Source organism: Cebus imitator, unplaced genomic scaffold, assembly GCF_001604975.1.
Source record: "Cebus imitator isolate Cc_AM_T3 unplaced genomic scaffold, Cebus_imitator-1.0 Scaffold660, whole genome shotgun sequence".
Lineage (NCBI taxonomy): Eukaryota > Metazoa > Chordata > Mammalia > Primates > Cebidae > Cebus > Cebus imitator.
In genome coordinates, this window is record NW_016107975.1 from 2,277 (window position 1) to 15,041 (window position 12,765).

General features: G+C 42.5%; 1 protein-coding gene across 1 annotated transcript; it reads left to right on the top strand.

The window, feature by feature from the left end:
- Positions 1-464: 464 nt before the first annotated feature.
- On the top strand, positions 465-4,164 carry LOC108295831 (salivary acidic proline-rich phosphoprotein 1/2-like). Its single transcript, XM_017518162.2, has 4 exons — positions 465-577; positions 1,517-1,552; positions 2,496-2,914; positions 4,052-4,164. The coding sequence occupies exons 1-3, from the start codon at positions 514-516 to the stop codon at positions 2,894-2,896; spliced, it is 501 nt and encodes a 166-aa protein (XP_017373651.1). The 5' UTR covers positions 465-513; the 3' UTR covers positions 2,897-2,914; positions 4,052-4,164.
- The last annotated feature ends 8,601 nt before the right edge of the window (positions 4,165-12,765 follow it).

Genomic DNA, 12,765 nt, shown 5'->3' on the forward strand with positions numbered 1-12,765 from the left:
ATCAAAAATGTAGCTGAATGTGAAACAATTTGTACACACACATCACAACAGATGGATATAGGCTCTTTAAAAAGTCAAAGATATTGACCATCCTCACTGCTAGCTGTAGCTTCGCTGCCCACACACATATACATAGCAATAAATACTACAGTGAATAGTAGAGAACAGTCTTGTCAAAAAGATTGAAACTCTGATGGTATCTGAAGTTCAATTATGTCACAGTGCTGGTTGCTTGGACACAGTTCCTTTAAAACCTTTGTTCGATTCATAGTTGTACCTTTTAGAAATAAGACACAAACAACATCCACCCAACACATTCCTCTGGGCTACAGTCCCAAAGGGAAATAAGGGACACACCTGACCTGCAGTGAGCAAAGCAGAACCCAGTGTCTGCATGGTAAGGCCCATCCAGTGTGAAGCTCAAAGGCGACATTGTTCTGCTCCTCTGTATAAAGGGAGCTGCCACATTTCTCCCATCACAGAGTTGAGGGCAACTCCAGAACCTCCTGCAAGATGCTGCTGATTCTGCTGTCAGCGGCCCTGCTGGCCCTGAGCTCAGCTCAGAGCTTAAGTGAAGGTAAAACAGACCGGGGAGCAGATGCGGTTACTCTGGTTGGGGCTTAGGAGGTAACAGTGGTAATTAGTGGGCAGAGAGGAGAATGAAAACAGATGGGGCTGCAGAGTTTTCATGCCTAGGATCAGGAGACCTGTTGTGTCATCATTCCACGCCAAGGGCTTCTAATTTATTTAATATACAATGAAAATGCAATAATGAATGTGTACCAGGGGAATGAGAAGGTAAGATTTGCATTTATAGAGAGATATGACTGTGCTGTGAAGGATGCAGTGGGGAATGCAAGACAGAGTCAGGGAAGTCCAGCTGTGAAGATCCTGTCGTCATCTCAGTAAGTAGACCGGATGATGGTGGCCTTGCTGATGGTGGATCAGCATCGATGATGAAGGTAAACACACATCAGAGATACCGCAGAGACAAAGTATTGGATAAAACACCTGTCTCTGTCTACCTAGAGATATAGAAACATGAGAGCCAATAATTGTCATTTTTCTCTCCCCTGCATGCAGCATTTCAATGTGCTGGGAGTAGTATGGGTAAGATTGTACTGAAATGATTACTTCTGATTACTCCTATTGAGAAATCATATGAACATAAGCAACATATTTACAGGACAGTTAGGGCATAACAATACCAAAATATCACACTGAAGTACCTGGCATGTGTAAGCTACATTTGTATTAAGTCTTGAGGGATCCTAGGGAGGAAGAAAAAGGGCGCTTCTGTGTCGAGTTCATGGCTGTTGCTCTGTGGAGTAACAACCCTGCCTCCCCTTACACCTTCCTCCTTCCTCCCCTTCCAGCAGCTTCACAGTTGGTGGCTGACCAGTTAACCTAGGGGATGCATGGGGTGTGGTCAGAAGTCCCGTTTCCCTGTAGAACACTTGTGAGTCTTGAAAGATTCCAGATGTAACTTTTCTCATCATCTGTGCTTCTCTTCTAGATGTCAGCCAGGAACAAGCTCCCTCCCTAATATCAGGTAAATCCCAGTTCATTCTCAATCTGTTTTGACTCTCTTTTTCTGCTTACAAATTGATCAGCTCCCCAGTGTCTTCTTATCAGCACGTTCCTTTCAGGAATTGATTAATGTCAGTGCTCCAGTGATACATCCTATCTTCATGCAGCTTTGACTCTGGGACCATGAGCGGGGCAACCAAATTGAATGGCAGAGATGCTTGGCTTAGATGACAACAGGAGTGGGCTGACCTTCCCCCAGGCCAGGAGTGTCTGATGGGAGATGACAGACAAATGGGCAGCATCCTCATCCTGACCCCTCCTTATACTGACAGCCCCTCAACTGCTTCCTTCTCCCCCAGCGTTCCACTCCAGAGTTCTGTGACTTCATTGAAAATGCAAAGAAATTAGTGTCTGGGTCCCTTTTCTGTGCCTTTCCCCACTCAGCTGCCTTACCGTAGCTGATAAAAAATTGCTACAACTATTCAGTGAATCCTGTGTGGGCTGTCACTCTGTCTTTCCCTTCTCTCTCTTCATATTTCTCAACTTGGATGTTGGGGCCTGTGCCACCCGGTCTAGTGCCCACGTATGTCTCAGGTGCCCAGGCATGGCGTTCAGTCTGCAAGTTATTGAGGCAGCTGGCATCATACCTGGCTGCATGATTGATGTTTCTCATCATTCTCTTTTTCCTCTCTGGAGATTCTAATGTATCCAAGACCTTTTTGTGTATTTGTAGGTTTTGGTTAGCCTAAAATAGACATACTTGTCCCGGGCACAAAGAAACGAGACTTTTCATGACCCAGATGTGGATGAAAGGAACTCTGCCTATGAAAGCCTTGAGCAAAAGGGATGTTAGTAGTTGACAGGCACATTCTGGGAGACAGGGACAGTGTGCTAAGGATAGAGAGGTATAAAGGGAGGAGGTTCTTCTATCACTGAACTTGGCTCTTCTGGTGTCACTTCAACAGATGGAGGACACTCAAACCAGAGCTCAGATGAGAAGCCTCAGAGACCACCTTTTGGAGGACACCCACCTAAGCCACCTGCTGGTAATGGAAGCCAGGATGATGGGCCTCAGCACAGACCACCCCCACAAGAAGGCAACAAGCCCCAACGTCCCCCACCTCCTCCAGGAAAGCCACAAGGACCACCCCCACCAGGAGGCCATCCCCAGAAGCCTCACCCACCTCCTGCTGGAAAGCCGGAGGGACCACCTCCACCTCATCCAGGAAAGCCGCAAGGACCACCCCCACCAGGAGGTCATCACCACAAGCCTCACCCACCTCATGCTGGAAAGCCTGAGGGATCACCTCCACCTCCTCAAGAGGGCAAACCAACCCAACCTCCCCAGGAACAGCCTTCTCAGTAATCTAGGATTCAACGACAGGTATGATTACAGTGTATACTTCACCAAGGGCTCTAAGTGCTGCAGTTCTCCAGCTGTATTGTGCCAATGAATCAACTAAAAGCCCGTTGACATTGTATTGTCCTAGAACTCATTTCTAAAGACTTGTATTCAGATATTCCGGAATAAGGTAACAAGTCCCTGTATTCTAACAAACCCTTTAAGGAATTCTGATGTTGAGAAACAGCATTCCATATAATATGTCTAGAATTGTGTTTGCAACAAGGAATTAGTACCATGTTCTCTCTTTCTGGTGCTCTGGTTTTGGTACACAAACTCAGAGCCCTCCCCTCTAAAGTTTTCACCTGAGCACTCTTCGCTGAGTCCTGCCTCCACCCTCTTCAGTCCAGTATTCCTGCCAAATGGTCCCTGAACTTTCAGCAGCTAAGTGGTGTCTCATTTTTTACATACTTACTTTTCAATAAGTACATGATTAAGCTAACAAAATACCTAATGGAATGGAAAAATATGAACCTAAATTGAAAGTCAGAACTCATCCTACCTGCCTTTCTTCCTTCAGAAAACCACCACTGTTAACTGTATGAGATCTCCTCTTTGAAATATTTATGTGTACATAGATATATAGAATTCTTTTCCCCAGAATTAATACCATAGTTTATATGCAGGTACGTATGTCAGTCATTAGAAATACACTTCTTTGAAAATGTCCACATGAGTTTATGAAGCTAAGTAGATCTCTTCAGTGGTTTTCTGTTTGTTTCTACATTTTTATGGTACTCCACTGTATGGCTGTACCATGATTTCTTTAACCACTTCCTATCACTCTACCCTGAAGGTGGTTTCATCTTCTCACTGTTATAGAACATGTTCCAATTAGCATCTGTGTAAATATACCCCTGAAGAAATTCAACAGCAAAGAGTCACAACAAGCTAAAAATGATCTTTTCTCTTCATCTTCTAAGCAACAATTTGGAACACATTGTGTGCCAGGGCATCAAAAGAGTGAACACACAAAAAATTAGGAAGGAAACACAGGAGGGAGAAGGAATGGGGGAGAGAGGGTGGGCTCTCATGTACTCTACTGCAGTAACTCCAGGGAGGAACTAGACATTTCCTGCCATGTCACGTCTGCTCTATGAACTTTCTTGTTTGTTTCAGGAAGTGAAGAAGAAGATGACAGTGATTCAGGTGATTCAAATGCCATAACATTGGAATAAGGTGGCCATAGCTCTAACTTCAATATACCAATAAAACAGTCAGCTTGCAACTTCTGCTTGTGGTGTCTCTTTGTCAATGTTTGTGAATGTGGAATCTGCGGACCAAGAACACATTACATCTAGGACCCGTTTCCCTAGATCTTCCAGATAGCTTCCCTCCTCCTTAATCCTAATTCAGCCAGCTGCCATGACATTTTTTTTAAAAGGTTTTGCTGTTTCTCTCCTTCCGCGATTTGTATTTTTTGTTTGTTTTGTCTTTTTTCCGAGATGGAGTCTTGCTCTATCACCCAAGCTGGAGTGCAGTGGCCGTATCTCAGATCACTGCCACCTGCATCTCCTGGGTTCCCGCTATTCTCCTGCCTCAGCCTTCCAAGTATCTAGGATTACAGGTGCCCACCATCATGCCTCGCTAATTTTTGTAATTTTAGTAGAGCTGGGTTTTCACCATGTTGGCCAGGCTGGTCCCCAACTCCTGACCTGAGGTGATCCGCCTTCCTCAGCCTCCGTAACTGCTGAGATTATAGGTGTGAGCCACCACGCCTGGCCCTTTCCTGACTTCTATAGCACAAATATTTAAAATTATTTTCAAGTTGTTTACTGACATTCCAGTAATCTTAAAGACAAAAAACAAAACAAATGCAAAAAAAGTCACAGAAGCTAAAAGAAGTCCTTTTAATTTCTAAGAAACTGAGTTTGGTTTCAAAGGAATGAATACGGTTCTATGTTTCTTTATCAGCAGAACCTGCTGTATCACACTTACTCTATTTTCACGGTGATCACGTCTCTCCCTCCTTATATTCCTCACCATGCTATAATGAAACCGGAATGGATTTTATCAAGAAGGCAGCATGATTTTAAGGAGCAAAGCATTTGAACACTCTCAGATTTTAATTAAGACCTGTTTTTCTTGCTATGTCTGGACCCTTAAAAAGGTACTTCGACTCTCAGAGCTTCAATTTCCTCATCTAAAATGAGAATAATCATAACAACTACCTTAGAGAACGAAGACTAATGAGATAACACACATACCAAAACCCTTGCAGAGATTGGCATATCTGCTTCTCAAGCAAGGAATGTTCAGTATTAGAAAACTGCCCCCGTGCCAACTGATAGCCTCAGATAATTCACTAAGATGTTCAGGAAAATCATAGTTTATATATCCAGTTCTTATGTTTGGGATTTAGGATTTTCCAACATTTCGCATTTACACACATGACTGCTATAAATACACTCTGCTGATGTCCTTTTGTGCCATTGGAAGTATTTTTTTAAGGGTAGTGCTCATGGTAGTGGGATTGCTTGGGTCACAGATAAATGCAGGTGTAGGTTTGTTAGGTACTGCCAAATTTCCCTCCAGAAAGCTAATGCCAATTTGAATTCCTGTCAGCAGTGGATGAGAAGCATTTTTTTCCACAAAACCCATTGAAACTCAGTAAGAACATGGAAGGCTGTAGCACTGGAGATGGGGTAGCTCCCAACTGCCCAGCTCCATGCTGTGAGATCCATTTTTCAAGTGGACTTGAAAGCTACATGGGCAGCTCCTCTCTTCCCCAGCTCCCCATGTGAAAGACTGATGGGTGAGTGACAGCAGGTTCCATCTCCCGAGGTTCTTGCACAGGAGATCTATTTGCCTTGTCATGGCACCTTTCAAACCTTCTACTCTCACTCCAAAGTGAGAATTTGAGAGGGGCAGCCAGCAAAGAATGGAGTCTCCTGTCCCCTAAAGCTTTGTGTTGCAGAAGAGCTATCCTAGGTAGACTGGACACCTGGGTAGACTAGGCAACTCTCACCTACCCAGCTCACTGGTGCAGAAGATTGACATTGGGTAGGTGATACAGGTCAAGAAACATTGGTTCAATGCTGAGAATATACAGGGTTGGAGGGTTGTTGGGAAGCAGGTGGCAGCAGTCCTTGAGCTGTGACCATCCTCCCAGTTGCCAGCTCTCACTCTATAGAAAACATTCACAGAAGTCATTTTTTGTCGGACAGAGCAACCCAAACCAACACAGCTCCCATGCCATAGCATGGAGTTTCTGCCCCAGGAAGGGATATGACAAGAAGCAAAGACTGATAACTCCTTGGCCCTGCCTGAGGGAAGTGACTTTACTTAAATCAGAGCAGGAAGAAAGTTTCTGCACCAGTGTTATTGGACCCAAAGGACATCACCATAGCTTGCAGTCCTCCATGGAAGCTTGTGCCCCTAAAGCACAAAGTTCTGTACCTGTTTGTCCCCTTACCCCTGAGCCTCAGTGCAACTCCTGGGCACATGGGGAAGGAATAAAGTTTGATTGATCTCCGAGGCCCTGTCTCTCAGCACAACCTCCATCCATGAAGTCTCTGAGAACTGTTGTGGAAGGAGTCACCAAAGGAATGAACCCAGAAAGCCAGGCCTGACTCCAGGGAATAACTGAAGGAGAGCTCACACACAAGGACTAAAGAGTATTTTAAGTAAAATGGACTTGGACATCTGGTGTGTAGAGGCTAGGGACGCTGCTAAACATCCTACCATGCACAACCTTCCTCCCTAAAGAATTATCTACCCCAAAATATCAGTAGTGCTGAGGTTGACAGCCCCTGGCTTATACCCTGCTTATTAGATCTGGAGATCTAGGAGAATTGGGGATGCCTCATGGGGTTTTTTAACCAAATATGAATGAGATAACATCTACGTATATTGAATGTAGTCACAGATCCAGTTCCTGACGAATAAATAAAAATGGCCTCATTTTAGGTCAAAAGAAAATGAAACTTTCTAAGTCTCTCTCTCTCTCTCTCTCTCTCTCTCTCTCTTTCTTTCATTTCAGAGGTAGAGTCTTATGGTGTCCCCCAGTCTGGAATGCAGTGGCAGGATCATGGCTCACTGCAATGTGAAACTCCTGGGTTCAAGTGATCCTCCCGTCTCAGCCTCATGAGTAGTTAGGACTGAGGTGTGCTCCACAAGCCTGGCTAATACTTTGATTTTAATTTGTTATTATCATTATTATTATTACTATTTTATAGAACAGGGATCTTGTTATATCGCCCAGGCTGGTCTCAAACTCCTGGCCTCAAATCACCCTCCCACCTCAGCCTCCCAAAGCATCAGAAGGGTTTTCAAAAAATGTCAGTAGACACAATTATTTCTTCCAAAATACTTTTCTGGGTGATCACAGAGGTGTAGTTTTAGAAGTTTATTAACAAAAAGCAGAAAATATCCCCAAACGCACCTGAAACTAGACCATAATTTGTCTTTTCTAAAGTTTTTATCAGAAAGTACAGGATATTTCAAGTTCCAATAAAACACAGGCTGTTTGTTTCATCCAAGGCTCAGTTTTATGTCCACATAATATTTATGATTAATGAAATCCTTTTACACAGTTTTCCATTTTTTGTCAATCCTAACAGAACATATGCATTTGGATTTCCTTGGTGCCCAGGGAGAGTGTATTTTTTTCTATGTTTTACAGAACATAGCATTTATAACATTTTGAAGGTGTACCGTGATGTCAAAGGTAACTACTATTTCTCTTTATTGCCATTTTATTATTTCATATTTTCTCTCTCAGGATTGGAACCATCTGGAAATGAAAAACCATCACATGCATAGCAAGAATTATGAGATTGTATAGGAGATCAGGAATGATTTATAAATAATTCTAATATGATTAAAATATTAGGATGGGACCAGGTGCAGTGGGTCACACCTGTAATCCTAGCACATTGGGAGGCCAAGGCAGGCAGATCACTTGAGGTCAGGAGTTCGAGACCAGACTGTCCAAGATGATGAAACCCCGTATCTAATAAAAATACAAAAATTAGCCAGGCGTGGTGGCATTCGCCTGTAATCCCAACTACACAGGAGGCTGAGACAGGAGAATCACTTGAACCTGAAAGGTGGAGGTTGCAGTGAACTAAGGTCACTCCATTGCACTCCAGCTTGGGGGGCAAGAGTGAAACTCTGTCTCAAAAAAAAAAATTAGGATGAAAAATTTGGAAAAATATGGAAAAAACCAAATGGATTTCTAGTTCAACTAAATCGTAATTATTCTGTGTCTATTTTTTGCCAGAAAATGTGTATTTCATGTCCACAATCACGGCCACAGTCCCAGCTTTCAAGTGTGGGTGTCTCCTAAGCAAATTGACAAACACAGGAACATAAGTGCATTAAATTAATAACCCTTTCCCTCTCTCTCTTCTTCTTTTTTTTTTTTTTTTTTTTTTTTAAGATGGAGCCTCCCTCTGTTGTCCAGGCTGAAGTACAGTGGCTGTATCTGGGCTCACCACAACGTTTGCCTCCCAGGTTCAAGCAGTTCTCCTGCCTTAGCCTCCCAAGCACCTGGGACTACAGATGCGCACCATCATGCCCAGCTAATTATTGTATTTTTAGTAGAGATGGGGTTTTACTGTGTTGGCCAGGCTGGTCTTGAACTCCTGACCTCAGGTGATCTGCCTATCTCGGCCTCCCAAAGTGGTGGGATTACAGGCGAGAGCCACCCCGCCTGGCTATGTGTGTGTGTGTGTGTGTGTGTGTGTGTGTGTGTGTGTGCAAGAGAGAGAGAGAGACAGAGCCTTACTCTGTTACCGAGGCTGGAGTGGAGTGCAGTGGCACAATTTCGGCTTACTGCAACCTTTGCCTCCCAGTTTTGAGTGATTCTCCTGCCTCAGCCTCCCGAGTAGCTGGGATTACAGGCACATGCCACCATACCCGGCTAATTTTGTATTTTTAGTACAGATGGGGTTTCACCATGTTGGCGGGGGTGGTCTCAAACTCTTCACCTCAGGTGATCTGCCCACCTTGGCCTTTCAAAGTGTTGGGGTTACAGGCATGAGCCATGCGGCGCCCAGGCAACCCTTTCTCTTAGAAGTGTTTGCAAGTTGTCCCTTGAAGGACAAGCCTTGTATTGGGGCTGTCAGAAATGTTCCTGTGCGAATGAAGAAGTCAGTGGGTGACGAGTTTAATGGGTTTTCTCCGGATCAATCAGGCCTATAGGTTTTGAGGCAGAGGGAAGGGCAGTGTGGATGCATGGAGACAATGTTGGCTGCTCATTTACCAAGGAATTTATAGCACTGTCATTTCCAGTGATCTCCTAAGGCACATGGATGGAGTCAAGTCTTCCATATCAAATGATAACACTGTGTAGTAGGCCAGGCACGGTGGCTTACGTCTGCAATCCCAGCACTTAGGGAGGCTGAGGTGGGCAGATAAGGAGGTCAAGAGATCGAGACTATCCTGGCCAACATGGTGAAACCCCATTTCTTCAAAAAATACAAAAATTAGTTGAGCATGGTGGCATGCGCCTGTAGTCCCAGCTACTGCGGAGGACTGAGGTAGGAGAATTGCTTGAACCCGGGAGGCAGAGGTTGCAGTGAGGCGAGATCATGCCACTGACTGCTTCTAGCCTGGAGACAGAGTGAGACTCCCTCTCAAAAAACAAAAACAAACAAACCAAAAAAACTGTGTAATGAACTAGTGAACTGAGCAGTGATAGGGTCACATCATTCCCTTTGAAATCTGGCACTAAACAATGCCCTCTCTCTCCACTCTTATTCAGTATAGTATTGGAAGTTTTAGCCAGAGCAATCAGGTAAGAAAAAGAAATAAAGCGTATTCAATTAGGAAAGGAGGAAGTCAAATTATCTCTGTTTGCAGATGACATGATTGTATATTTAGAAGACCCCATCGTCTCAGCCCAAACTCTCCTTAAGCTAATAAGCAACTTCAGCAAAGTCTCAGGATACAAAATTGATGTGCAGAAATCACAAACATTTCTATATACCAATAACAGACAAACAGAGAGCCAAATCAAAAGCGAACTCCCATTCACAATTGTTACAAGAAGAATAAAATACCTAGGAATACAACTAATAAAAGAGGTAAAGGACCTCTTCAAGGAGAACTACAAACCACTGCTCAAGGAAATAAGAGAGAACACAAACAGATGGGAAAACATACCATGCTCGTGGTTAGGAAGAATCAATATTGTGAAAATGGCCATACTACCCAAAGTAATTTATAGATTTAATGCTTTCCCCATCAAACTACCAATGACCTTCTTTGCAGAACTGGAAAAAACACTTTAAACTTCATATGAAACCAAAAAAGAGTGGGCATAGCCAAAACAATCCTAAGCAAAAAGCACAAAGCTGGAGGTATCATGCTGCCGGACTTCAAGTTATACTACAAGGCAACAGGAATCAAAACAGCATAGTACTGGTATCAAAAGAGAGACATAGACCAGTGGAAGAGAACAGAGGCCTTTGGAACAACACTATACACCTACAGCCGTCTGATCTTTGACAAACCTGACAAAAACAAGCAATGGGGAAAGGATCACCTTTAATAAATGGTTTTGGGAAAATTGGCTAGCAATGTGCAGAAAGCAGAAACTAGACCCCTTCCTGACACCTTACACTAAAATTAACTCCAGATGGGCTGAGGACTTAAACATAAGACCTAACACCATAAAAACCCTAGAAGAAAACCTAGGCAAAACCATTTAGGACATAGGCATATGCAAGGACTTTATGACTAAAACACTAAAAGCAACAAAGCCAAAATAGACAAATGGGATCTAATTAAACTTCAGAACTTCTGTACAGCAAAAGAAACAATCATTAGAGTGAACTGGGAACCAATAGAATGGGAAAAAATTTTTGCAATCTACCCATCTGACAAAGGGCTAATATCCAGAATCTACATAGAACCGAAAAAGATTTACAAGAAAAAAACAAACCCATCCAAAAGTGGGTGAAGGATATGAACAGAAACTTTTCAAAAGAACACATATATGAAGTCAACAAACATAAAAAAATGCTCATCATCACCGGTCATTAGAGAAATGCAAATCAAAACCTCATTGAGATACCATCTCACGCCAGTTAGAATGGCAATCATTAAAAAATCTGGAGACAAAGATGCTAGGGAGGATGTGGAGAAGTGGGATCACTTTTACACTGTTGGTGGGAGTGTAAATAGTTCAACCATTGTGGAAGACAGTGTGGCAATTCCTCAAGGATCTAGAAATAGAAATACCATTGAACCCAGCAATCCCATTACTGGGTATATACCCAAAGGACTATGAATCATTCTATTATAAAGACACATGCACACAAATGTTCATCGTGGCACTGTTTACAATAGCAAAGACCTGGAACCAAACCAAATGCCCAACAATGATAGACTGGACAAAAATAATGTGGCACATATACACCATGGAATACTATGCAGCCATAAAAAACGATGAGTTTGTGTCCTTTGTAGCGACATGGATGAACCCGGAAACCATCATTCTCAGCAAACTGACACAAGAACAGAAAATCAAACACCGCATGTTCTCACTCATAGGCAGGTGATGAACAATGAAAACACCTGGACACAAAGAAGGGGGCATCACACACTGAGGTCCATTGTGGGGGTTTATGGGAGGGATAATGGGAGGGAGGGTGGGGGAGGGATAACGTGGGGAGAAATGTCAGTTATAGGTGATGGGGGGATGGTGGCAACAAACCCCTTGCCATGAATGTACCTATGCAACAATCTTGGATGATCTGTACATGTACCCCAGAATCTAAAGTACAATAAATTAAAAAAAAAATTCATCCATGTTCCTTCATGGATCAATAGCTTATTTCTTTTTATCAGTGCATAATATTCCACTGTATGTGTATAAATTCATTTACCTTTTGAAGGACATCTTGATTGCTTCTGGTGTTTGATGATTATCAATAAAGCTGCTACAAACTTGTGCATATAGGTTTTTGTAGAAACATAAGTTTTTAAATCACTTGGGTGGATAGCTAGGAGTGCACATGATGAATTATACAGTAAAACTAGATTAAGCTTTGTAAGAAACCACCAAACTGTCTTCCAAAGTAATTCTATCACTTTTCATTCCCACCAGCAATAAATGAGAGTTTCTGTTGTTCCGCATCCTTGCCAGTAATTGGAATTGTCAGATTTTTTAAATTTTAGTCATTCTCATAGGTATATAGTGCTATCTCATTGTTGTTTTAATAAACAAGACTTTATTGTTGTTTTAATTCCCAGTCCCTAACAACATACAATGTGGAACATTTTTTATATATTTATTTGCCATCTATATATCTTCTCTGATTGAGATGTCCCTTTAGATGTTTTTGCCTATTCAAGATATTTTCATAATAAAGACTTTATTTTTTAGAGCAGCTTTAGGGTCCTAGCAAAATTGAGATGAAAGTTCAGAGATTTTCCATAGACACCCTGTATCTACACATGCACAGCCTCCTTCATTGCCAACATCTCCTAACAGAGTGGTATATTTATTACATTTGATGAACCTACAGAAAACATCATTATCCTCTAGAAGCCAAAGTTTACATTAGGATTTGCTCTTCATCTTGTACATTCTGCGGATTTGGACAAATGTATAATTACATGTAGCCACTAGTATAATATTGTGCAGAGTATTTTCATTGCGCTAAAAATCATTTGTGCTCTGACTATTCATCCTTCCTTTTTTTTCCCCTAACCCCTGTCAACCATTGTTTTTTAAAAAGCCTTCATTGTTATAACCTTTCCAGAACTTTGCTATTGTAAACAGTGCTGCAATGAACATTCGTGTGCACGTGTCCTTATAGTAGAACGATTTGTAATCCTTTGGATATATACCCAGTAATGGGATTGCTGGGTCAAATGGA